The 26,797-nt window shown below is 37.9% G+C and overlaps 4 protein-coding genes and 1 pseudogene across 8 annotated transcripts; 2 read left to right on the forward strand and 3 right to left on the reverse strand.

The window, feature by feature from the left end:
• Window positions 1-224: 224 nt before the first annotated feature.
• LOC105165193 (bZIP transcription factor 53 pseudogene) lies at window positions 225-1,608 on the forward strand (annotated as a pseudogene). Its single transcript, XR_016066081.1, has 2 exons — window positions 225-380; window positions 538-1,608. The product of XR_016066081.1 is annotated as a bZIP transcription factor 53 pseudogene (transcript).
• Window positions 1,609-3,968: 2,360 nt separating this feature from the next.
• Window positions 3,969-4,678, reverse strand: LOC105165192 (calvin cycle protein CP12-2, chloroplastic-like). Its single transcript, XM_011084119.3, has one exon. The coding sequence runs from the start codon at window positions 4,592-4,594 to the stop codon at window positions 4,211-4,213; it is 384 nt and encodes a 127-aa protein (XP_011082421.1). The 5' UTR covers window positions 4,595-4,678; the 3' UTR covers window positions 3,969-4,210.
• Window positions 4,679-9,039: 4,361 nt separating this feature from the next.
• Window positions 9,040-10,588, forward strand: LOC110012100 (uncharacterized). The gene is made up of 3 exons (XM_088881605.1): window positions 9,040-9,438; window positions 9,544-9,612; window positions 9,865-10,588. Exons 1-3 carry the CDS (start codon window positions 9,348-9,350, stop codon window positions 10,431-10,433), a joined length of 729 nt encoding a protein of 242 aa, XP_088737731.1. The 5' UTR covers window positions 9,040-9,347; the 3' UTR covers window positions 10,434-10,588.
• Window positions 10,549-21,765, reverse strand: SWN (SET domain-containing protein). 4 transcript variants are annotated; one of them, XM_011084114.3, is made up of 18 exons: window positions 21,628-21,765; window positions 20,901-20,984; window positions 20,156-20,427; window positions 19,149-19,310; window positions 18,077-18,161; window positions 17,747-17,902; window positions 17,439-17,486; window positions 17,293-17,364; window positions 16,463-16,541; window positions 15,927-16,299; window positions 15,242-15,395; window positions 14,361-14,581; window positions 12,912-13,043; window positions 11,812-11,899; window positions 11,671-11,718; window positions 11,463-11,591; window positions 10,955-11,032; window positions 10,549-10,883 (listed from the first exon to the last, which is right to left on the reverse strand). In XM_011084114.3, exons 1-18 carry the CDS (start codon window positions 21,664-21,666, stop codon window positions 10,689-10,691), a joined length of 2,415 nt encoding a protein of 804 aa, XP_011082416.1. In that variant the 5' UTR covers window positions 21,667-21,765; the 3' UTR covers window positions 10,549-10,688. The 4 variants fall into 4 exon arrangements, 3 of the variants coding, with proteins under 3 accessions (XP_011082416.1, XP_011082419.1, XP_011082418.1); XR_002287312.2 differs by lacking the exon at window positions 10,549-10,883 and having other exon boundaries at window positions 11,671-11,738; XM_011084117.3 differs by lacking the exons at window positions 20,901-20,984; window positions 21,628-21,765 and having other exon boundaries at window positions 19,149-19,315; window positions 20,156-20,295.
• A 1,664-nt stretch (window positions 21,766-23,429) lies between these two features.
• On the reverse strand, window positions 23,430-25,783 carry LOC105165344 (scarecrow-like protein 23). Its single transcript, XM_011084325.2, has one exon. The coding sequence runs from the start codon at window positions 25,583-25,585 to the stop codon at window positions 23,780-23,782; it is 1,806 nt and encodes a 601-aa protein (XP_011082627.1). The 5' UTR covers window positions 25,586-25,783; the 3' UTR covers window positions 23,430-23,779.
• Window positions 25,784-26,797: the final 1,014 nt, after the last annotated feature.

Genomic DNA, 26,797 nt, shown 5'->3' on the forward strand with positions numbered 1-26,797 from the left:
AAAATAATATTTTAAAATTTTATAAGCTCCTTTTTTAAAAAAAATATCAAATAATTTACAAAAGTTTATAAACTCCAAAATATCACATAAATAGCTTATGTGTAGCCAAACACCTCTAGGAAAAAAAAATAGATAAGGAAATTGGTATTTAGGAAGGAAGATTCTTCAATTCCAACCAATCCGATTCTCATTGATGAGTTGTCTTTCTCTACATTCACGCCAAAATTATTACACCGACGCCACTTTCTCCTTAAATTAATCAAAATCCCAATTTAATTCAAATTAAAATATTGTCCTAAACTCCTCCACCTTCCCTATAAATACGCCCTCTTTAGATCCTACAAACCTTCTTTCGCCAAACTTTGCAAAGCTCCTGCAAGGTCAGACTCTCTCTCTCTCTCTCAATACTTTTTTCGTTTTCGTTCTTGTTTTCGTTTTTCTTATGCATTTGCTGATTTAGTTTTGCCTTCAATTCTTTGTTTGTTGTTAGCTTGTTTTTGATTCGTTGGTTGCTTTTGGTTTCCTTTCCGTCTGCAGATTGATTCTTTTGGGCGGAGTAGCTCAGATTCTGCTGAATACAAATATAGGCTTCTGTACGCCATTGTGAATTTTGAGACGCCTTTTCTACGATTATGTGTTGGTTCATCTGTGGATTTTTATGACTTACGCTATCTTGATGCGTCGGATTAGAATTCTCCACTCTTTCTCTGTAGTATTCCTCTATTGGTTCTATGTGTTTTCATGAATTAGCCCTAAATTCCTCTGAGCCTCTGTAGCTTTCTTTTCTTTTCCCAATCAACCACCTCCAATTCTAAGTTTTTAATCGACCACTGTAGGTAAACCTTCATTCGTATAGGAAACATTAACAGTAAGTACTCAATTATCCAATTGATTCTGCGTTCAATTCTGAGGAATGGCTTCGAAATTATCGCCAACTAGCCCAGGTTCTGAGATAGATGAAAGGAAGAGGAAGAGGATGTTATCAAATCGTGAATCTGCGCGTAGGTTGCGTATGAGGAAGCAGCAACACTTGGATGAGCTGATTGGACAAGTGAACCAGATGCAGGAGGAGAACAAGAAGCTGAGGAAGATGATTGATGGTGCTAGTCAGCTGTACCTCAACTTTGCATCTGAGAATAATGTGCTAAGGGCTCAGTTGGCAGAGCTGACCGACCGCCTTCGGTCGCTGAATTCTGTGCTCCAGATTGCATCTGAGGTGAGCGGCTTGGTACTTGATATTCCAGATATCCCTGATACAATCCTCGAGCCGTGGCAGCTGCCTTGCCCGGTTCAGGCCATCCCTGCTTCTGCTGATGCGTTCCAGTACTGAACAGTGGTAGAGGGAGTCTTTGAATGTGAAGACTCTGCTGATATACTTTCTTTGTTTTGTTCCTATTGTTATTACCATGAGTCTAAGATTAGGTTGCGAGGGTTTTGCAGTATGGCTATAAAGTTAATTAGATTTAAATTCCTTGGTTTATATCTAATGTTTGCTTTTAGGCTAGTTATGGTCTAAAGTTTAACGGTTCGCTTGCAGTAGTATCCTATGGTTGTTGATTGTTGTTTTTTAGTATATAAATAAAATTCTCTTGTAAAGGTTCTGCTGTATGGTTTGGTAATTTATTTTTTATTAATCATGCTCCCAAATATTTCTATGTTTGTTGAATTTGGTGTTGACCATGTGAGTTTTTACTCACATGAGGATTGAATTAACTCTTTGAGCTGGAAATTATTGTTTTTTTTTTTAAAGCTGCATGTGCCTAGGCTGGTGTTTAGCGGACTCCTACCTGTTTATTACTTCAGAAAAAATTATAGTGTACAATTCAAAAACAATAAACAAGGAGTGCCTACTCCCTTTACAGTCAAAGAAATTCTAATATATATGCAACATCAATGATTAACACTAAAAAATAAAGTCTCCGAGTTTAGAAAGCAAATAGAATTTGATCTATATCCATGCTCATCCTTTTTATACGGTGGTCGGATTTGCTACGTAGTGCCCCCTCCAATCTCTCCCCCAATACTTGACCAGAAAAATATCAAAGCATCACTCAAGCTCACCGACGAAGATAGAGAGTACCCAGTTATCAAGTCAGATAATGCCTTGCAGTACTCCCGTAATGTCCTCCTGATACATAACTCGAGTTAATTGTCGAGACGGGCCGTCCTTCCCAAGATGGTCAACTGCTCCATTAGCTTCTCAAAAGGCATGTCGTATGCCCGATCCTAATTCCTGTTGGAGCTGTACAATGCACATGATCAAATACTGCATCTCCTACATCTCAGATACTCGTGACTGTAAAAGCTGGAGAACAACGGTAGCATCCACCTCAACCACTATGGGTACTAAACTGTGTGCTCGAGCTAGCTCTAAACCACGCTAGAGAGCAGTAAGCTCTGAGACCACACTAGTGGTGTGCCCAAAGCAAACTGGTATGCTAGATGCACCTGTCCAATTGCATCCCGAAGAATGCTTACCGCTGCTGCCAGCCTGGGATTCCCGAGCGAGGACCCATCCGAATTTAGCTTGAACCACGCCGAAGTGGGGGGTACTCCAACGCACCACTCTGGGTGCTCGAGGCACCATCAGCATGAAGCAGAAACCCATAGCCAACGCCCGGTGCAAGTCCCCCTTCCATTGCATGCTCGTCATGACCCGTGCGGCATACAATGTGCGGAGCTGGCGCTGAACCTCCAATATGATGCCCGTGGTCGTAAAATGTACCCCATGACATTGTGCGGCATTTTACTGCCTCCAAGTAGACCATAGAATCAGAAATGGTAACAGAGTGCGAATATGCAAATCTGAATGAAACGGAGTGGAGTATCGCTAGAAGTGCACCATACGAAGCATGTCCCCTATTTCACAAAGCTAAAACCCAAAGACGTTAGCAAAGTGCAGCCACACATCTCGAGCTACTGTCCCTTCAACAAACAGATGAGAGATGCTCTCTTCTGCCTCACATCATTGGCATTTTGATGGGAAACTAAAGTCCTTTTGCTTCATGCGTTCAACCACTCAATTCTGGAAAAGCCGCCACAAGAAAACAGATTGAGCTGAGCTGGAAATTGTTGGATTAATATATAATCACTTATGAGGGCAAACCTGCATAGATGGCAAGCTCGACCAATAAATATGCTGATAAGCCCAACCAACTGATTGCGCTTCTTTCTCTTAGGAGTGAGCCTAAAAGTACTCAAGCCCCAATCAATCAAACTTTTTGGGGCTGAAATGATATTTTCAAAAGTTAGGGCATGGTATCAAAAGGAAGGATAGGACTTATTTTCTCTTACCAAGAGATAATAAGGTAAGAGATTCTGACTGTGAACCTTACGATTTTGCCATCTTAGCAGTTGAACTTAAAAGGGTCGGCAGAGCTACATCTGGATATCGGCAAAAATCCTTGAATCTAGGTTTCCTCCCGTATTGGTCATAATTGCAATATTTTTTGTAAATTATGGTATCAATTATGTTCATTTTAAGAAGTATGATACTTGAATTGTAAAGTGGCCTATATTACGCTACCAATTATACATTTATCCTTTTTTTTTTAAATTTGGATTCGACTCCATTTGGGGCGATTTATTGAATTCTGCATAGCCCTACTACAAATCGTAAGGCTGAGTGATTCTGCCATAGGGTTCTTGAGGTTGCTGCACAAATGGAACAAAAACGCTATCCTGATCTTGCACCATAGAAACTAAAGTAGAAGATACACCGGAATATGAGAAACAAATACCTTTGTGGAGGCCCAACACATTAAGACATCTTTTCAATGTTTTTGCTGGGTGGTTCTATTCAATTTTCGTTTTAATGGTTTCATAACATTAATAGAACTTTCGAATTGCAATGTTTATCACGTTAATATTATTCAAATACCTATGGAACAAGTTAGATAGGTTACCTTGAAATTAAGAAACATAATGAAGTTGACCAACCCCACAACTAATTCAAATTGAGAAAGATGGACTAGGAACTAAATCTCATCGTAACAATCAAACAGTAAACATGCCCTTATCTCTCTACTTTGAAAAATATGATGAACGTGTTCAAAACCAACAAGCATATTAGCCACCATGTCGGACTAAATCAATCATGCTGAATTTTCACTTTTGTTTTCAGGATGCAAGAGTTTGTAACTAGATTGTTCCACAACCAACCATCTAACACAAGTTGGAAAGCTCAACAAATTTATATAAGAGCAATTAATTAGTTATCATAAGTGCGGCACTCATCAGTCTCGGGATTATCCTTGCAGTAATTCTCCAATGGATCAGAGTCCTTGTTCTTGTCCTTAGCATGGCTAGCCGCGGCGCTGAGCTCCTCCACCTCGTCCCAGGCCGCCACGCATTCACCGCTAACAGGGTCTTCAGAGCAGGCTTCCTGGGCGTTCTTGATGCTCTCCTCCACCTTGTCCGACAGCTTATCAGGCGCTGCCGCCACGGGCCGGACGTACATCCTGAGATGGGTGGTGCAGCTCTTCCATGGGCTGTTTAGCAATGAAAGCTTGATGGGACTAGGTTTTGGGGAACGTACTGATGCACTGGCAAAGATTTTTGGGGTTGTGATACTCACTCCAGCTATGGCTGCCATTGCAAAATTTGACGCACTGGTTTTGCTTGCTTCCAGTTACTGTGGAACAATATATATGGCAATGATGTTGAGATGAGAGCAGATGAGATATTTTTGATAACAAGATATACAGCGGGGTATGGGAGGAATTGTGGATACAAGTTTCTTATCGTTTTTTGTGCCAATCGTAGGCTTCCACGTCTGTCTCCTTAGAAGATATTATATTAAAGTATTTTTCAATTTGATGAGTAAATACCTGAGGCCCATGCTACACCTTATTTTGGATGTTTTTCCGAAAATCTTGCCGCTTGACATACCAATATTTAGGGGCGGGCACCTCGTGAGAAGTGGTATTAGAGCTTCAGTGTTTTCATGGGGCCGAGACGGGTTCCTGTGATCCAAGCAAATTCTGTTGTGAGAATGTCGAGACAAGATGTTGAGAGCCCGTGACGGGCAGCGTCGCCTAGCGAGCGAGCTGCGAACTCGGAGGATGAAAACTCCTGATTGACGGAATTGGTGATGAATTTAGAGGAGAAGGTCTCTTCTCTGGAAACTGAGATCACGGTGCTGAATTCGGAGCTGGATGAATGTCGGCAGGTGGAAGAAATGACCAGTGCCTTTGGAGTTGGTGGCATTGTCGATATGCGGCGTGACATAGAGCAGATGTCCATTCAGATTGGTCTGCTCCAACGTGCAGTGAGTGACGCCCCTGTTGTTGCTCATGACCCTGGTGCTAGGCTTCAGATTCCTGAACCGAAGGCCTATGGTGGTGCTCGGGATGCGAAGAAGGTCGAGAACTTCCTTTTTGACATGGAACAATACTTCCTTGCGGCCAATGTGGAGGACGAGGCAAGGAAGGTGTCGACTGCGACCATGTATCTGACGGGTGATGCCAAGCTGTGGTGGCGCACCAAATATGCAGAAATACAGGCCAATCAGGTGCGGCTTGATAGCTGGGCTCTTCTTCGGCAAGCGATCCGAGAGCAGGTCTTCCCGGAGAATATTGAGTATAATGCCAGGCGGACATTGCAGAAGTTGGAGCATACATGCTCCGTGCGAGAATATGTGGAAGTCTTCTCGGCGCTGATGCTGGATATACGAGATATGTGGGAGAAGGATAAGCTCTTCACATTCATGGAGGGCCTGAAACCATGGGCTCATCTTGAGCTGCAGCACCAACGGGTGATTGATTTAGGGTCGGCTATGGCAGTGGCCGAGCGCTTGACAGATTTCAACCCAGAAGGCCGGAGGGACAGGCAGACGACGTCTGTACAGAATAAACCGGGCGGGGGGAGATCGTTCAAGAGTAACTCCAATAGAACTGGGTGAGATCGGAAGCCCCACACTCAGAGTAGCTCACAATGCAGTTCAGGCAGGAACAAGCCCCAAGAAAATAAGCAGGGGGCGCCCCAGAAGAGCAATGGATGCTTCCTATGTGATGACCCGAATAGATATCGGGACTGTCCGAAAAAACAACTGTTGAACGCGCTGGCGACCTTTACTGACAAGGTGTCGCCTGCGAAGACTGTGGAGCCACAAACATCTACGAGTAGAGGGAATGACTTTGAGGAGGATGAGGACAACTTGGGCGCCATCTCCCAAGTTGGGAAATGGAGGGGATGCAGTAGCGAGGAGACCACTTGGGAGCAGGTGACAAACCTCAAGGTGTTCCTACCTCTTGTCGAAGCTTACCATGCTTTCCATGCACCGAGGACATCGCCATCTCAAGTGGGGGAGAATGTCAAGGGCCACCCGCGCACTCGACACCCTTAACGCACATTCGGCAACGTAACCGCTCTACTCGGTCGACCGACAACCTTCGTCGATAGACGCTAGACTTCCGCAATCTTAGAGTTTTAGGCGTTGGTCTTTTGTCTTGTACTTGGTGTACTCTTATAAATACTTTTGATTGCTTAGGGGGACGTTATGCCTCCTGAGGTGCGATGTTCAACCTTTTTGGTGTCTACTGTTGTAAATAGGAAAACCTTTTTTAAGCCTATTATAAGGGGAATGAGTTCTCAAAACTTGGTGTAGTGTGAGTGCTAGTGTCCCCCTCAAGGCGATCCCCTTGTGCTAGCATTGTTGTACAATGTATATGCAATCTTCAATGCAATGAAATCCACTTTCGGAATCGCGTGCTCAATTTACTGCTTTCCTACAACACCTTGTTTACTGTGTTGCTCCTGTTGCTATTGGTGTTGCTATTCCTATCGGCGCTCTGTGCTAGTGCCGGGCGGGACTTTGGTTGTGTGTTGCTATTGGCGGAAGTAGTACGCGGACTGCTAGCCACACTGTGCCCTTTTTCCGGCATTGTGGAAGGCGCCTCGTGAGACATCGCCACCACCCCTCCCCTCTGCCATTGCCTCCGACCCCTGTCTCTGCCACCGCCTCCACCTCTGCCTCTTCCTCTCCCTCCACCCCCACCTCCTCCTCCGCCTCCATCTCCCAGCCACCCCAGCCCTGCCTGCGCCGCCGCCTCTCCCTTCCCCTTCTCCTCAACCCCTTATTTTTTTGTATTTTTTTAATTTCTAAATACTATTATATATATATATATTATGTATTATTCATTGTATAAATCTATTTTTTTTAATTTTTATAAATTTATTTTTGTAACTTGAATAAATTTGAGCCATAGATCTAATTCAAATGAATATAAGCTATTGATTTGTATATCAAATATACACTGTTGATTTAAATCAGAAAAGATATAGACGATCAATTTATTTATTAGATTTGGACCATTGATAATATATAAAACAAGACCTAACAGATTATGATTAAGGGTATAATAGTTATTTTTTAACTAAAAAATGAAGCAAAATCGCACCCCACGCACACGTACACCACTTACGTGAAGGGAGTATTTTGCACCTTTTCTTAAAATTTAGAAGGATAAATTGCTATTTTATTTTTCACAAATAGATTAATTACTGTATCACAGAAAGATAAATTATAATTTACCCTATTAAAGTCGGATCGAGTTTTAGATAGGGGAATTCTACCCGATCACCTACCCAACATTTAAAAAAAATAATTTCTTTCTCTTTTCTTCAAATCTTCGTATTTTTCTTTCTATTTTTCCTCGATAAAAGTTCATTATCGAATACTCTTTTAATTTTTTCTTCTTCCCACAATTTGTATTTCGACAACCTTAATATGTCACAAAAGAAGCTGAAAGAAATTTAAACCCATTAGTGTTTAATATTTAATTTTTTTATATTTAATTTATAATAATTAACTTAATTTCTATTATTTAGTTTTATTTGATTTTTTTACCTTTTTTGATATATTAAATAATTAAAATAATATATTAAAATCTTTTATAATTTACAAATTTGAAACTAAAGTTTTATAAATAAAAAAAATGCTTAAGTTAACAGGGATTTCGAACAACATTTCATTCAGAGGCTTTGAACGTCCTCTCTATAGAGGCAAAAAGTGTAGCTCGCTTGTGTGCTTTTAATTGTCATTTAAAAATTTTGATTTTAAAAAATAAAATAAAATAAAAAGTAAATCAGGTATTCGACGGTTGGGTACTCAAAATTTTGCATACCCACAAACTACGGATCAAGATCGAATAGTTACTATCCAAAATTTTGGGTACCCGAATCCGGAATACCCGACCCCTACCTGGAACAGCTTCTATGTCTACTTTGCTGAGTTTGTTCCATAGCTCCCTTAGCTAGTTGGAGGATAATGGAAAATGTGGTAAATTAAGATATAGGGTAAAATACACTTTGCCTCCGTCATGTAATAATTATCCTTCTAAATTAACAAATAATAACACTTATCCTCCACAATTAAATTTTTAGACAATATTGCCCTTATATTATATATATATATATTTAGTTCAAAGAATTTCTTTTTTTTTAAGTAATTTGAATTTTTAATTTAATTAAAATTTTCTTAATTGAACAAAATATATTTTATTAATAATAAAATAAAATATAATTAGTAAGTTAAATAGTTCAAATTTTACAGACTCAAATAACTAATAAATGAGTGCAATAAATATATAAAAAAAATTCATGAAAAGATTTTATTAATTTGGTGACAAAATTAAGTTATTAACTTTTTATTCTTTGAGATAGAAATGAATAATTAAATATCAATTTTTTTAACATATTTTCCTTAAAAATATGATAAAATATATTTATTCATTTTTTTCTAAAAATATTTCACTTTTGGTTAAGCATATATAATTTTCACTTTCATTTAAGAAGCATATATATATATATATATGAGTTGTTGGTGATATTATATTCATTGTGGATCTACTATATATATATATATATATATATATATATTAATTTATACTCCACTTTTAATGTAAATTCTTCGCTTATTAAAAAACTAATTAAAAATAATTTAGTGATGATTTAATGTGCATAATACTAAAATATATCGAAAATATTCAAGGCATGAGGGGTATTTTTGTCCAACCAAGATGGTAAGTATTACATTTATTAGTTTAAAAAGGTAAATATTACATGACGAATAGTTTTGAGAGTCAAACTGTATTTTACCCTAAGATACATATACATACCTTTCAACATTTTATTTTTAATTACAGTGGGGTTGAAACCAGAACCTCTCCTTCGTTGAGGAGAGATGAAAACCGACTCAACCAAATATTGAGGCATTTGACATTTTGTTTTTGCTATCATGTTATTGACATCATTCACACAACAATTCCGCAGGCAGGATTGGTGAAAAATGTAGCGAGTCATGGTTGGGATCACGTCGGTGCATATATGTTCTCAATTGAGTCGACATGCTAAGCATAAAAAATGCTTTCCATTCGTCCTTTCTCTTCCACGGAATAGGGATCGGATACGACATCTACTTTTTTCCGCATAAACAAGGTATCTGCAGATTCTTTTCTTTGCCCACAACCACGAGAAGGCATAATGTTCTTCGTAATTTTAAATTCTGAGTAACCAGCATGAACTGTGCCACTGATCTTGTAGAAGAATTTCCGGGAAAAATGAGGATGCAGTTGCTCTCCATCACAGGAATTCTTGTCCTCAGCTTCATAGGTAGCCGTAATCTTACATGTTGAGCACACCTAAACCTTCATCATTTCTTTGTGTTTGTGCACTTATGCTTGATCTCAACTTGACCCAGTTTGCTTCCATATGTAATCAGAAGCAGTATTATCTTGGGTTTAATGCGATTTATCCTTATAATGTTGCAAATGAACAAATTATCCACTTTGCTTGCATTTTTCCTGTATTATATTTGTTGATCTTTACTCTGTTTCTGGCAATAAGCTGATAGTCTAATTACAGCTGAAAAGTTCCGGCAACTGAGAGGAGTAGAACATCCTTCAAGAAGTCGAACAGAGAGATTCACATTCACAAACTGCTTCGACATGCGCTTTGGCACCATGGCCTGCCTGCTCAAGGAAATAATCAAGCTCTACCTCTACTACATCAGAGCACTCTATGTTCAAAAGGCAAGAGCGGAGGCAGTTGAAAAAGCATTAGCAGAAAACTTATCCAAACGCCAGGATTTCAACCACTCAGTGGCAGTCGCATGCGAACAAGGAAAGGCGGCAGCCAAAAGAGCGTCGAGGCAAGTGAAGCACGTAATGGGGCCGATGGCATCTTCCGGGTGGGACTTGTTTGAAACCATGTACATGGGCGGCAGTGTAGCAGAGGCAATTTGGCGCAGCTGCGGGACACTTGTTGGTGCATACAGCGGGGGGATTGCGGGAGAAGGGAAAATGGGGTGGCTGGGTTTTGTGCTTGGGAGCCAAGTGGGGAGCTGGATTGGGGGGAGGATTGGGCTGATGGGGTATGATATCTGGGATGGTGTGCAATATTTGCTTAACAGTGTATCTGGAAATTTACACTAACATAGCTGTATATATACTGAACTAGCGTGATTCACATGCACATGTTGCAGGTATACATTGACAAGTTCAAGTGTACACACTTGTATTCTTCTTTGTAAAGAGAAAATAAAGAAAATGAGCATAATGATACATTTGTATAGCACTAGAATTTTCAATTGTACAAGTTTTATTTATTCTGTCTAATAGATTACATGTGAAGCATACAGCAAGGCCTGCACAGTCAGACATTAAAGCAGCTACGATAAGAGTGCTTCCTCAGCCAGATTGGTGCTTCTTTGCTCGACCTTGAGGGGCCAGCGAATCATCTCTCTTTGATGAAGCCTCAGGCTTCCGAGCCCATGCAGGTGCTTGATCTGGACCATAACGATAATCATAAAAGAGCTCTTCACCAGCTTCGATACGCTCATTGGCAAAAATACCAACACGGTGGTCACCAGCCACCAACATCACCTGTACGACCACCCTGCATCAGCTTTTGATGGAACACTCTAACTTGAGCAGATGAACGAAAGATAAAATACCTTCGCATAACAGTTTGGTGTTGATGAATGGTTTGCAAATTTCAATTTGTCTCCCTTGCGGTAGGCGTCAAGGACATACTGAAACAAGAAAAATACTTGTGTAAGATCATCCCATACTACGACAGCCTCTTTTCTTCTGTAGGAGACTGTCCATGTATTACATTGAATGGTATATTAGAGAGAAGCCTGTGATCCCGCCAAACCTTGGAGGTACAGAATTTTTTCAGCAGCATATTAGATTTTGGATTGGTGATGGCACAATAAAATAAGCTCAATCCTGGTTCCTGTTTGCTTGGTAGTTCCACAGGGTCTTTTGATTTTCGTCATTAACATGAGAATTCATGTTCTCTTGTTATTAGAGTAGAGCATGGGATATATATTGTATTAAAATAGTCTATCATACTTCAATTGTCTCATCAGACACTTTTTAAGGATAAGAGAAATCTAGCAAATATATTTCTGATACATGAAGATATTGCAGACAAAGAGGATTACAGAAGCTACTTGCCTGATCATTCAAGTCAAAAAGGAATGATGAGTTTGCTCGATCATAGATTTTTCCTCGCTTATCTGCTTCCCGATGGGAGATCAATTCACCAGTATATTCTCCAAGATAATCATTTTTGTTGACAGAGTTCTGGAATTAAATTGCCCACTTTAATATAACAAACACAACATGACATATATCATGAGAGAAAACTACCCTCATCTCATACCTTGAGAAAGGCTCCCCATCCAGCAACATCAGACTTTGATAAGAGTATCTGTCAGCCAAGAAACAGGTCTATTCAACAGGATTTCTAAAAAGTGCATTTTAAAATGAGAAAAGGAGAAAAGTAAGAAGATACAAGGGTTACCCTTTGCTGCTGTCTCAGAAGGAGCCGCATGTTACCACACTGGCCATCTCCTTGCTTTGGTGGTTCGCCTAATGAACCATCCCCACAGCTGCACAAAACTTGAAACTTGTTTTCAACACATTCATTGATGAAAACGACCAATTACAGTAAATTTAACTCTCAAATAGGTCATAATCGAATTGGGAAACTAAATTCTTGTGTATGCAAGAGGGCACCTTCCAGAATGTTTCCCCTTTTTATGTCGTAAGCAGATTCACTGGATGGCTATGAAAATTAACACAGCCAAAGAAGACATAAATGGAATTCGGAGACAAATAAGTAGTCCCAACAATGAAAAGGTTAAAAACATATACATGCACTACCTAGTCTGTGGATATCTGCGGAAATCACCACATCTAAACCTGAAGGAGTGGAGAGAGGGGCTCGAGAATTTTTAAGTACAAACACAGTTTTTAAGTTTCAGTTGCTAAAAGTAAAAGAATTCAGCTCAGAATAATTACTATCTCCTGAAAAGTTCAAAGGGTTACCAACTCCAATTGATAAAAAATTCTAAATAAAAAGGAAACACCTATACCAAGTAAGGAAATGAGTTGAGCATCAACTGCGGAATGTACAAAGATAAAAGATTGTTACCTTGGAGGGTCTATCTCACAAATCAAGAAAGGGAAACCTCAAAAACCTTATCCGGCTTCTTCAACTTTGCGTCAAGCAATAGATATACCCATCAGAGACATATTCTCTCAATGCAATAGAACATACTATAGTGCAGAAAGTACTTAACTCTGCATCATGCCACAAAGCTCAAGATCCTAAAACTCCCGCTAAATAGATTTTGTCAACAACAACTCTATCTATTCCCACCATGTTAAGTTACAGGAAACTAAGTCAAACATAAATAAGTTTGTATGAAGTTTCTTAACAGGTGTGGACAAACAAAATGGAGGAGAACCCAAGGATAGGGGTAGCAGAGAAAGGCAGAGGAATGCAGGAATCGGAAACTTTAGTCTGGAAGGTTTCAACAGATCAACAGAGTGAAAGAAACACCATAATGAATTTTTATACTGCAACTTCAGAAATGCAGGAATCGGAAATTTAGTTACCTAACCCAACAATTTCGGCAAACATCTGGATCGCATTCGCGTCCAGCTGCAAAGCATGGGCATTGCCGACTTTTGCATTGACTTTTAGCACAGTGGCATCCTCTGAACCGGTTTTTGCAGCCTTTTGAGCACCTGAAAATTTAAAGACTGTCAACTATAGAATACCTATTTTTCATTCAGCCTTGTCAGAGATGACATGGAGTAAGGAAATCCATGGCTAGCATCGCTGAAGCTAATTAACTAGTCTGACAAACAAAGATATATGTTTTCATGGAGAAGTGTAGAGCTGACGTTTACTTCTAACCAATGGATGACCTCATAAATTTCATTTCATTCTTCGGTATGTTAAGCATGCAATTTGAATTGACTAACAATCTAGAGTAGCTTCATATTTTGAGAGGAACATTCGTCAAATCCCACTATCATGAACTCATAAAGAACTTGATGCATTTACCAGTATCAATAACATGTCAATCTTAGAGTAAGAGACAGATCTTAGTTATGTATTTTATTCTGATTATATTTTGTCTACATTTTTGTATCTTTCTTGATTAGACCATCATATTATAACAATGTACTTGTTGAAATAATTTCTTCTAATTTCACCAGAAAGGCTTCCAGATTTCTCACTCTACCTCTATGCCAAACTTATTTTTCTAATCTTTTCAGGAAACCCAAATTAACAGTTCCAAAGGTGGAGTTCTTTTAACTAAAACTATCTTTCTAACCAATAGTGTAAAAGTACACAAAACAAACATATACACTTTCCCTTTTGTCTAAAACTATGCATTGGATAAAAAAACCCATAATTTTGGGATGGGGGGAGTGTATTATCCATTATAAAAAGGTAGATAAAACAATTTTAATATTTTAAGGCAGAGCCAAAGAGATAATCTCCCCATATATTCCAATTAGCAAACTTAGAGTTAGAACTTTGTCCATGCATAGAGCTCAAATATGTGCCCACTTTCTGGAGAGAACTACCTATTAGAAATGCTATTTTTTCTTTATACTTCTCTAAATCAGCTCTGATATAAACAAAATTAACAAAAAACAAGAATTTTATTAAGTCCAATCTAGCATCAAACAGCAAAGGCAAACCTGATTCTACCTTTAGTTCAGTGGGTGCTTAATATTAATCCAGGTCTACGTGTCCATTCCATGGATCTGATTATAATAAATTTTCTGGAGTCCCACGGTTTAAAGTGATTAACCTGAAAATATTTACCCCAAGACCCAAACTTTCATAATTTAGATATACTATCTGTTCAATAAGTAGTAAGGTAACATGACACGAGCTCTTTCCCCAGATAATAGAATAAATGGAAAATAAAAGTCCATCATACCCCAAAAATGCTATCTTTTCATACGATAGTAGTCGACTAAAGTAACTTGGCACTAATTATTCCCCAAGTAATAGAATAAATGGATGAATAAAAGTTTGAGTACCCGCAATATTTCTCACAGCAAGTTCCATTTTTCAGACAAGGGCACTGCTTCCCGCACAAGGACTGGCACCCACATGGAGTATATTGTTTACATGGCTGGTCTTTTCCATCTGCAATCCTTCGCCATAGAGATGGATGGCCAGCAGACTTCCACGAAGACTTAACCTTGCGTGCTCTGCCCCTCTTACGGCACACTCTTGACTTGACAAGCATATCTGGCTCCTGATATCGAACAATTTAAGTAAATATGTGTCTGAAACATGAAGCAACTTGTCATGCTATTCTTTTCTTATCATCTCCTGAGTAGATTCTAATGGAAAGCAATAGTAACGTGAAAACTGTTATCTTGTTTGCTGCCTTATGACTGAAAAGAAACTTCCCGATCATTGTAAGAACAATAAATCTTGGTGATACTATTATGGAAATATCAGTTTCTTGAGTAGAAGTAGAAATCTGATCCTGGAAGTAAACTCTCAAATAAACACAGGTATTTACTCAAATTGGTATTATGGAAAGCTTATCTGGAAACAAGGATGAAATGAACTTGAATCCATCTGATCTGGAGAATTGTGACCTGAGAATGTTTTTTCAAACCACATCCATAAAAAGCCTTACTCCCATCCTATATATTTAGATCAAGGTATTTCCTGCTAGTTCATAGATGTACTGTAAAAACACTTTCTTCAGATGGTTCAAATAAATATTGCTCCAGAAACTGAAAACTATCAATTTAGGCTGGAAAACTGAAGTGAGAAATGCTTATTACCAAATGTTCAACTGTTAATGAATGCTTATCAAATACTCTCTTGTTTTTGTTTCTAGTTCATTCAGAAAATTTGCCCCAAAAAGATGTTTTTCATGCAAGCAAAAGCAAAGACACACCAGATAATCCATGTCAGCTTTTCCAACATCTTCGAAGAAAGAGCTCAGAATAGCTGAAGATCCACGAGGCATAACAGCCCCATCACCATACATGTATCTGGAGACTTCTTTGCAAGTTTTCAGACCAGGGAGCAAACTCCTGGCTATAAGGCAACTGCAAAACAGATCTCAGTTAACACTGTAGATGGTATAGGACACCAACTGTACAGGTGAGTTTTAAGTAAATAATTTACAAGTTCTAGAAGTAAAAGACTTTTTGCTTCAGATTCCCACTGTCTTATTATATACTAATATTTGACTGTCAATCTGTCATCTAATTTTTCCCCTCCCGACTGCCACAAACAACCCAAGATGACGGTTTAAGCTAATTACGAACTACTTACTTCTTGCCATTTGAAAATATGAATATGAACAGTGAAAATAAGTGTATGGTTGAAGGTTAACCTAGTCCCCGCTAAGGTACTATCTAAACTCTTAGTACACCTCGTTATGTTGCCGTTCTATTCTCGGCACACAAAGAATTAGAACCTCAATAGGGCCATATAAGAATATGGTGACTTCAAATCATCTTGATGCAACTAAATCTAACTGCATATTTTACTAAGATGACATGCTTGGAGATTAATCAAAACTGAACTCTAATGATCTGAAGGAAATAGCTAAGCAAAACCAACAGCCACCGGACCTGTTTCTTCCAAATATCTCTAATCCCTTCAAGTATAAGTCTTTCTCAAAAGTCTTCCATTCGCTCCGTCTATGTGGAGCTTTAATTGAGTTTCCAATGGTATTGCATGCCTCCCTTAGTGCATCTACATTGTGCTTGTAAAAAGCATGCACTGGAGTAGAGGTGGACATCTGGAGTTCATGTTCGTCGGGTGGTCCCACTTCAGGGAACTGATCCACTGTAGTTGTACTATGATCTAAAGGATCTTGAACACCCAACTTCAGTCTCTTATTGGAAGAACTTAGGAAGTCGTCTGGAGCCACCTTTGATGCTTTGGCCAATAAACTTGTAGATTCATATATTGTGTGCTTTCCTTTGCTTTCCAGATTATGTGCTGTTATGATAATAGATAGATTTCTTGTCAGATGCTTGAAAAGAATTTTTAAGCAAAAGAAACAAACTCTAAGCATTATCTCATTTTCAACTTGCTCTATTGGATACAAAGAGAATCTCGTTTTTAACTTGCTCTATCGGATACAGAGAGACAAGGGCCTTGCCTTCCTCATTTGATGCTTTACTTTGAGACCCATCCAAAGGAACAGGCGAATGCTTGGGCAAGTCTTTCAAACCATTCAACTAAAACAGAAAGAAAATGAAAATTTTCACAGAGGAAAAATCAATAAATTCACAGGATATGTATCAGAAAGTTGTGAATCATCAAGTCTTGCGTGATCATGGAACACAAAGATATTATAAAGACCTACGGGTTTGAAACATTAGTTTGCTCTATGAATTATCCTCGCATGTTTTCAACAGACAAATTTATTTTTGGTCAAGTGACAAGTGTCTAGATGTTTATAAAGTCAACAAAAATGCTTACACGATTATGCCAAAGAAAATCCGGGAAAATAAAAAATGGGAAAACCTTGGTACATGAGGTCCAATGATTTAATATCAACTAAATAAAACAAACCTTGGTTGCAAGTTGTTTACTAGTTGGAACTACAATTTAACTCACAAGCAAGATAATAATAAAAGCAGGACTCAGAAACACACACATCTAGGTTTGAAAAAATACTAGCTGATTAGATTCTGTTTTATTTCTCAGCATCACAATTTTCTTGCAGAATGCGGCATAAAGACCAAATGAGATAATGTAAACTCAATAAATTTTGACTTGTGTATTAAATCATAAATTTTTGAGCTAGAAAAGAACATTGCATGCTAGTTTTTTTCTTTTAATATTCTACCCAGAGATCAATATAAATAATATATCTGAAGCATGATCTCACCAAGCTGTACAAAGCCAAAAAGAATATGCATTCTTGTAAATTTACTCCAAAAGACAATCCCATTACTATTTTGAAATTCCATGAGAAAGCCATACCCAAAGATAACACTGATCACCACACGGTTTACGGTCCTCTTCGGTATCAGATGGGAAGGATTGTTTTTCACTCTGCAAACAAAACAGTTTGGATGTCAGCACATGACCTCAATTCTCCAGAGCCTGAGAACAAAGATTTCACTTACAGGGTATATTAGAATTTGAGAACAACCATGCAAGCGGCAGTCAAAAACCTGTAAATCGAAAAGCACTAATGAGTACAAGAAGTCACAGTAAGCCCACTTCAGATTCATAAGCATAGACGGTTTAGAAATATCTTTAACACTTGATGCAATCCATATGCCTGGATTTATACCAAGAAGACTCTTTAAAAAGGTACATATGAAAACTGTAATGAAAAAGGACCTTGAAAGTTAAAATAGGAAAAACTTTCATACCAATAAAAACGAGAATCATAATGGAAAACGAAAAAGAAAAGTCCAAGACTACATACCAGACAACGGCGACAAAATAGATTATCAAAAGAATCTAAAGCAGCACTCAGACTTTTGTCCAAGAATACATTATCTTCAGATCCCTCTTCCCCAGAACTTTGCAGCTTGTGTTTCCCCATAATCCGGTCCTTTTCCATGAACATGTTGCAACGCTCCTGCATATCATGGGAATGAATACATCTGAACAATGGAAAGAAAATAGTAAACATACAGATTGTACAATTTCACAAATAATAGCAGGCTTCCCAGGAATCCCACCCATAATAGTGAAAATTGTATACTCTCTCTATATCAATATTTGACATGTAACACAAACCAATCTAAATTACCTGGATCTCGCGAGAGGTTCCTCCAACAAACTGGGTCAATGCGTTGAGAACTTCATCACCAACCCCAAACTCCTCTGAAGCCATCCTACAAAATTACAATTGCGGATATATTGAAACTGCTGATGAACCTCATACACTGAAAAATCAGAAGAACAAAAACGATCACAAAAATTAAATTTTATACTTGTGAGTTCCACAGTTTGCTATAGCAAGGCCACATTTCTTTCATGAACACAAGATGACGTGCTCTTAACAGCAGATAGCCAAGAGTCTAAAACAGTCAAGTGATTACAGGACTCAGGGTCTCAAGAAAGTGAACTATGAGGATTATTTTGTACAAGTATTTCCAGTATACCCATTGTTTAGAAACTAATTCTTTCTTTTGCCACCCAAGCAAAGTAGAGTTTCAACTTTCAAACTTTGCAAAATCTGCAAATTAGCTACATGAATACAGTTTTTCTTTTCTCCTTTTCAGTTTCTTTCTTAAATAAGGGTACTAAAATAACTTTGTTGGACTGACAACTTAGCAGTTGCAACTAAGAAAATGAAGAAATGTACTTCCAACCATTTTCAGTTAAGACAGATTGCGAATGAAGAAATTCACGAGTGTCAGGTCTAGGTAGAATGCATAAGAGAGAGGTCAATAGCTTCAAAGAAAACAATGCTCCTCTGACTACAACAGAGAAACGTATTTCTTCTGAACCAACGATATGGTAAAACATCAGGATAACCAGAGGAGAATGAATTTTACTCACTACAATTGCTATTGATTCTTTTTCTTTTTTGTGCCAAGTGAAATATAATTACATCATTCAAGTCATTCAGAAAATTCAGCGTATTAAGTGATGGCATTTAGAAGCCAGAAGATAAAGTGCAGCACAGTATTTATCTCTTTCCCGAGCCCCGTTATTGTATGTAAACAGGCTCTCCCTGCAGTACAATATGTCCCATATAATGAACTATAATAAGTAAAGAGATACGAAAAGCAAAGACATATTGTTTCATTACTGAGATCCATCATATTTGAGATGTATTCTTGAAGCATTAATTTCAAAGAATAGCTCAAACTGACCTCAGAATTCGATCTTCTACCTCTGAAAATTCATGTTTCTCCCCCTCTGGCTCTCCAAGTTCTTCTTCACTGTCACTACAGATCAGTGCCTCACTACCATGTTGATCATAGTAAATACGTCTCCTCCCTACAACTGACTGGTCATCAGCCATTCTCTGATTTCTGTGCTGTGTGAAAAAAACTTGAGAAAACAATAACAAATATAAATTTTTTAACTTCAAATAGGAAGTAAAAGTCAACTGTGCATAGATATGGTGCAGCACATTCTATACAAACAAAACTAAGAAGGTATTAATCGAATCAGCTAAAAATAATGCCTAAAAAAGTAATAGGATGGGCACAGACATGCACATAGCTTGTCTTTCATTCATCAAAGTAAAAATAGAAAACCTGGCAGAATGAAATTCCATCAATGTCATTATATGATGTTGAATGATAAAAATATAAGAAGAGTTATTTTTTATGTCGTATTTCGTGAAAAGATCTTCACAATTTGATACCATCAACTATGGAATGAAGATGTGCTAAACTCATGCTGCTTGACCACAGCTTTGTGGTTCACAATCTTGGCCTATGTGCATAATATAAATGGCAATAGGGATTACAAGCCAAATTACTTGGTACTTGTCATGCTTGTCATTACATATGAATACCTAAATGATCTGCTGTATGCAAGGCTGTGCAATATCCAAATTTAAGGTATTGCCATGTGCTCCCATGTTTAGAGTGCTTGCAATCAGAAAAAGTTCAGTCTATATTATCCCAGCCATTTCATATCTTTATGATATCTCCACTTATCTTGTTTAGAAGAAGAGCTAACCTTCCATCAAGTAGAAAAAACACCTAAAGTTCTATGACTATCAAGTAGACTGTAATCTCTATTGTGCATATGAAATGAAATTGTAAAAATAAAACCACAGAATACTTGTTTCCTTCATCTGAAATTCCGAAAAGAAAAGTCCCGAATATAAACCATAACCTTAGAAGATGATACAAAGATTTGGTACCTATCCAAAAAAATCCATGTAGTATATGGCGGCAGCTTCTCAATCAGAGGAAGCTTGGCGGTGGTAGAAAATACAACTTCTTCATTGTCAACATTATCCCTGTCCACAGATCCTTGAGTAAGCCCGCCGACTTTGCAGAGAGGATTGTCCATTCTTAAAGAGAGGAAATTGACAGAATCATTGACCACATTAAAGTCATTCCTTGATGCAGCCAAAGCTTTGAGGTCAGAAACATAAGCTTGAACCCTTGTGCTGTTTTTCTCAAGTTTTTCCTGAAAAAAAAACAAAAATATAAACAATAATAACAATTTTGCTAAGCAATTCAACTAAATAGTGCACTATGTCTAGATAGTGTGTGCAAATTTCAAGAAAGTCAATTCGCACATCTGGATTTGAAACATGTGCAGATGTGCTTATCAATGCCATAAGGTTTGAGATTTTACTTAGAATCGTTACAGTTCTTCATTATTAGCCTCTACCTAATGGCGCATAAGACAACTGATAAAAAAATTGTGGGAGAAAACACTAAGCAACACATTGATGAAATGCGTAAGACAATGATAGTTTCAATCTGAAGAATAAAAAGCAAGTCCCAGGATTGGGTAAGACAAAATTAAGGCTGACATGTCAAAATACTTACAGTAAAGATGAGAACAATCATCAGGGGAAAGGAAAACAATCAAATAAGAGTGTACATGGTTTTTTGCAAAGAATATATCAAAGGATTAAAGATAGTTAAAATTACTCCAACGGAAGCAACTCTTTCGGATTGCATCTGCCTTCTTAGCTGCATTAATTTAGAAGTCAAGTTTGCCATGGTATCCGTTCCCTGTTCAAAGAAGAAAATTGTCATACCAATCAATTCTTAGCACAATCTTATTCAAGCAGATAATGAGAAAAAGGCAAAATTTAATCCAGATGTGGACTGGAACATGAAACAAGGAATACAGACAGCAACAAAAGTTTCATCAGACCAACGATTTCACATGGTTTTATAAAATTGTCAGTTCATAGTAACTTTATAACATGACAAACAGATTGCTTCACTCTGTTCCCCTCCGTCCCCTGCACTCAAACAGAGGAAATATCAAAGAAAATCACGTTCTTAAGTCCTTCTCCTACCTTACTCACTTCTTATAAGAAGAAAGATAAAGAGAAAAGACCGTAAACAACAAGCTTAAATGAAAGCAAATTGCCATCTATTTCTTGTCATTTCTGAAATTCAAGCTTATATAACAATGAGAAAACAAGAAACTTAAGCAAGAAACAATCATCCACCAATAATCAGTTGCAAGATATAGGGTTCAATTTCGGAAGAAATCAACAGATAACACAATTCAATGATCAGCATCAAAAACTTTGAAGCGATGATCAATTTCTCGCAACAAAGTTGGTAAAATCATAAAATTCGAAAAGTCAATAATCGAAACAGAATTGAGGGGGAAAATAAATGGAGAGAAAGAAGAACGAACTCTAAATTTGGAAGAAGATGTGCTTGACTTTGAGACCATTACTCTGATTTCTGAACGAATTTTTGGAGAGTAAAGAGACAGACTGACGAGCGTGTGGGAAAAAGATCAAGAATCCACTTATATATGACGTGGAGGCTGGTGACGTGGACTGGTCACTACGTAACATGGGAAGATTTTTGCTGCGCTTAGGTGTAGAAAACCGAATATGTTCGCCATCCAACGTGGCAGAAATTTATGGCGTGCTCATCACGCGGAGGTATAAGGTCATGTCCTTATGATGCGGTCATAATATGGGAATGGTGAGGAGTGCATCTAAGGGCGGTGCGCTTGGCAACATGGGATTTCAAATTGATGCAAGTAATTCTTGAGTAGGGTGGTGGAAGCCAAATCGCGAGCATCAGAAGTTGAGAAATACTATGATAGGGACATCTTTAATTTTTTTTCTTTGGTAATAAATCAGTAGGGGTCCGTCAAACTCTCCGCCTAGGCACAGATGACTTTTGAAAAAAAAAAAAAAAAAGAACCACCTTATAATTCTCATTAAATTTAATGCAGAACTTGTTCAAAACTCTTAATATGGAATTAGATTTTTGGAGGCAAAACAGTAACTGCAAGTAGCTTGAAACAGCAGAAAGAAAAACCAAATTCTTTCATTTAATTATGAAGAAGAAAAGAGTCAAATCTCGAATCCACAAAATTTTAGAAGATGAAGAAACACTTATCTAATCAGATCAAACAATCATATTTTGGCCCATCTCAAAAATGGGACAAAAATGAAACCAAACACTATGATATATTCTTGTCTTGGCTTAAACACTTGAAAAGTTTAATGCAGCTAAGAAAACAATTAAGACGGAATATTTCTGTTTTAAAATTTTTTAATCAATTTCAAATCAAAGACGGAATCACATAGCGACTAACTTCTTAATTTTGTTTTTTTAAATATTTTCTTTGAAATGCCAATTCATCAAAATATTTGCAAATTCGTTTTATAATTTTAAGACGGAACCGTTTTTCATCTTCGAAGGGTGAAATATATTGACGGATTCATTTTTCGTTTTTAAAAGCCTGTTCTCGTTAAGGGATAGTTTTTCATTACTTAAATATAATTTAAATTTTATAAAAGTATAAGTAACTTGAAATGTGTCAATTTTTTTTAAATTTTTCTGTGATGAATAAAATTACTAAAATTTTATAGAAAACAATAGTTTTTTATTTGGCAATAAATATAAGTTCAGTAAAAATAAAGCTCAATTACGAACAAGGACTTTAAATAAACAAATAATTACATTTACACAAACTATCCCTATTTTTTAGATAATTACACATACACCCATCAAAATATTAATATCACTTACACAAACCACCCCTTACTTTTTTTAAAAATTACACACACATCCCTAAAGACTTTAGCATCATTACACAAATTATCTCTATTTTTTTGTTGTCATGGTTAGCTTCTGTAATTATGCAAAAAATAAGAGTGCTTTGTACAAATAAACCATAAGCCAAAGGGTGTAAATATAATTATCCCTAAAATCAATTATTTATTAAAAACAAACTTAGAATAAGATCACTTGAGAAGGGTTGAAAGTGTCACTTTTTAGGATTTTGGGACTGCATATGTCAAACTTGTAAACCATGGAACTAAAATTAGGACTAAAAGTGCAATTTTAAAACATATGAAAGTAATTTCCCATGTCAAACTTAACCGGCTGATGCTGGTTCAGATTATTCTGCTTTCTTCCCTTGAGTTGAGTGTAAAATCTACGAATATCCTCTCCATTTGCTAGAACACAATATAGACGTTGCAAGGTTAAACAATAGTATACCGCTAAAACAAACAAGACCGGAACAACTGTAAATCCCATATATGCAGGTGTTTAATTTATGCTTGGATGTGAACTTGTATTACTAAAGAATCAAACACTTTGTCATACATCTCCATCTCCGTGAACAACAATGTTTGTCTGCTTCATATACGTTCAGTTACCTTTCCTGCCAAGTTCTGTCATGTCGGACGAAGATGAAGCTAATCTGGGATGCATCGAGTGTTGACGGTTGAGGTTAAAGCATCCAACCATTTTACTAAAATCCTTCGGCAACTTAGAGGCCGAAGGATGATCCTTCGGGCACAAGTTTGTAACACTAGTTAGGAGAACTTCCAAGCAGTAAGAGAATGGAGTGGTGTTCCCTTCCATCCAACAGTCAGGCCCTTACCATTCGATTCAAGAGTGCAGGAGTTTCCCTGTGCAAACTGCTTCAGAGTTAAACTGGCTTGATACCTGGACGAGTCGCTCAGTTCAATCTCAATCATTCCGAACCTCATGAAAAATGCCCTCCACACGTCAAGCTTGACGCTTCGTGTGAACCTTTCCTGACCGTCATCTGCAACAATGTTCAAGATCCCTTTGCCTAAATAAGTGCTTTCAAGTATTGTTCTGTGTTTGTTGTTTCTGTCCATACAATCTTCTAAGCAGTCAAAAAAGGCACTGTAAAACAGGAACGCTTCCATGAACCGATCCACAAACGAAGGGGAATTGTGATTTGCCTCTACTTCAGTGACTACCATTAGAGTTGGCTTGAGTCTTGTTATTGTTCTCATTAGATTTTCTAAGCAGTCGGGCATTGATATCATGGACCGTAAAATAATGTTGGAGTAAACTACCACTGTTTCATCAGCTTCAATGTTTAAGAGATCTTCCTTAAACGCTTTCATGTCAGTCAGATAAACAGACTTGAATGAAAACGGCAAATTCAGGGACTGAGCAAAACACAGCAATCTGTTGCCAGTTTCCTCTACATAGCGTTGGTCACCCGTTCCAACTGCAGTTATTTTAAGATGCTGTATAGGGGAGTCTGCAAGCCCTTGCATCAAGGCTGTCCACTGGATTCCACTCCTTATCTGGAGATCAATCAAGTGGATCTTCCCAGCTGTTTTGACATGTTCAACAATGGTTTGCATTCCAGCAAATTGCATCACTTGGATAAAAGGCAGCTCTTGGTGGGATGCCAGAAATGTGTTATTTGTGCCCAATGCAAGACCTAATTTCTGTTGTTTCCCTGGTTGCTTTTTCTTCTCATTGATGATCCTTCCAGATTCTCTGTTGATCTTCTCTTGAAGAGCTTCAGCAAAATAAAAGGCGATGCGCTGAACAGGAGTGCCTGAATCGGAGGCCATCCACAGGCAACGAACAACAAATTTAGTTGCTAGTTCAAATCTTTGGGTGGCGACGTTCTCTGCTGCAGCTAGCAGAAGGTTTACAAGTTCCACATCTCTTGCATCATCCATCGAAAGACCCGAGAGTGAAGAAGCGTAAGGGTGGATAAACATGGAAATGCCATCAACACTTTTGGTGGAGAACTGGATGAACCTTTCTCCACCAACTCTCAAGATTTCATCCATTGACAATCTTCGTCCACCTACGTCACTCTCGTTCTCCAGACAATTCAGATTTTCGTCTCTCGACATCCTAAATCCCTTACCATAGTTGTTCAGGAGATCCCACGACGCAGGAGGTGGAAATACTGAAACTGGGTTGTTCTTAAGATGTCTGCTGAATTCTGATACCGCTGGTGGTGGCTGGATATCCTCATGCTTCCTAGCTTCAATCAGATTTGTCTCAGTTTCAATTTGCTTAAGCATGCTGCAACCTGAAGCGGAAACAGTTTGCGGCACACCTCCAATCATTATCAACTGATCATCACCTTTTCTCTCCACGTCCTGCTGGGTATTTTCTTGACCAAATAGTGAGGAAAATAGATCCATGAATCCGCTTTCATCCATTTCCAAGAAAGGATCCTCTTTAGTAATAGTACTAATCCTACTCCTGGACGCTGCTTCATCTCTTGCATATCCCACCACCACAGGATCATAATCACAGAACTGAAATGAGGGGAACAAATAAGCATTTTCCATACTGGCACTCCTCTCTCTTGTCGAATGATCAAGAATCATGTTAACTTTTATGAAGGAGATATGATGGTGGAAATTACAATGTAATGGGCCAAAGAACTATAAAAGATCGGAGAGAGAATAACGAAGTAAACAGGGAAAACAAGTGAATGGGAGTGGCTGAAATTTGGATGTGACAATTAATGAAGAGAGGAATAAGATCATAGAGATTAAGTCTTGAAGAGGTTCAGCAGCTCAGGTAGAAAGGCTGGACAATATATTCTAAAAGAAATTACCGAAATGAAATATATAGAGACAAGAAGAGTAGACAAAATGAAGCTTAGTTATGAGAAAATGACATCGAAACACGGCTGGCTGGCGACACCTCATTTACTTAAACTACTAGCATATTTCCCTGTCTGAATATATGAAAACGACATTTGAAAACTAAAAAAGATTACATTGATCAGTTCAAAACTGAGTTTTCATCTTGAATGGATCTTAATGTCCAGAATATGAAGCTCGAAAATGCCGACAAATTCAGCACAAATATACTAATTGTACTTTGACATGGTCTAAGACGAATCATCCGTTTGAAGCCTGCAAGCTTAATTTTCTTGTGAAGTAGGTAGGTCCATATCTCTTTCGTCTTTCACTATGCGCTAAAATTGAATATTGTAGAAAGAGAAATACAGTTAAAAATCTTGAAAAGACAGTTGTATGCATTTAGAGTGTACAACTTGAAAACAGTATAAAGCATCATTGGTGCCCCTATGAAAACAGACGGGCTCAAAGAGGTTCAGGAGGCCCACGAAGAAGAAAAGAGTGGGAAGGGCCTGTCAGGAATTGAGAGTAAAGCAGGAGAAAATGGCATTGCTATCAATTTCATAAAATCGATCTTAGAAATATAGCTCCAAACGTGGATATATACAACAGAATAACCAAGAATCAGTTGGAAAGTCCAATCAACTAAACGGCTGGTAAAAATACGTTCTTTACTAATAAAAATGCTACCCTATAAAATTAGGAAACACGACTAAAGATAAACTAATAAGCGGTGCTATAACTTAACGAGTTGCTAGTGCTATTTTAATTTGTTTTAGCGCCTTCTTCTTCCTGCATATTGCGACTTCAGGCCTTTGTCAAGGAGTTGTCTTCTTCAAGCTTAAGGACAATCTTCAATGTCTTCGAGGTTGTGCTGATCCTGTCTGCAAACCCCCCTCAAGCTGCACTTGGGGTGAGGTCAATCAAGCCCAACTTGCCTAGCAAAAAATG

The sequence above is a fragment of the Sesamum indicum genome, linkage group LG6 (assembly GCF_026168435.1).
Source record: "Sesamum indicum cultivar Baizhima isolate 11 linkage group LG6, ASM2616843v1, whole genome shotgun sequence".
NCBI classification, from domain to species: domain Eukaryota; kingdom Viridiplantae; phylum Streptophyta; class Magnoliopsida; order Lamiales; family Pedaliaceae; genus Sesamum; species Sesamum indicum.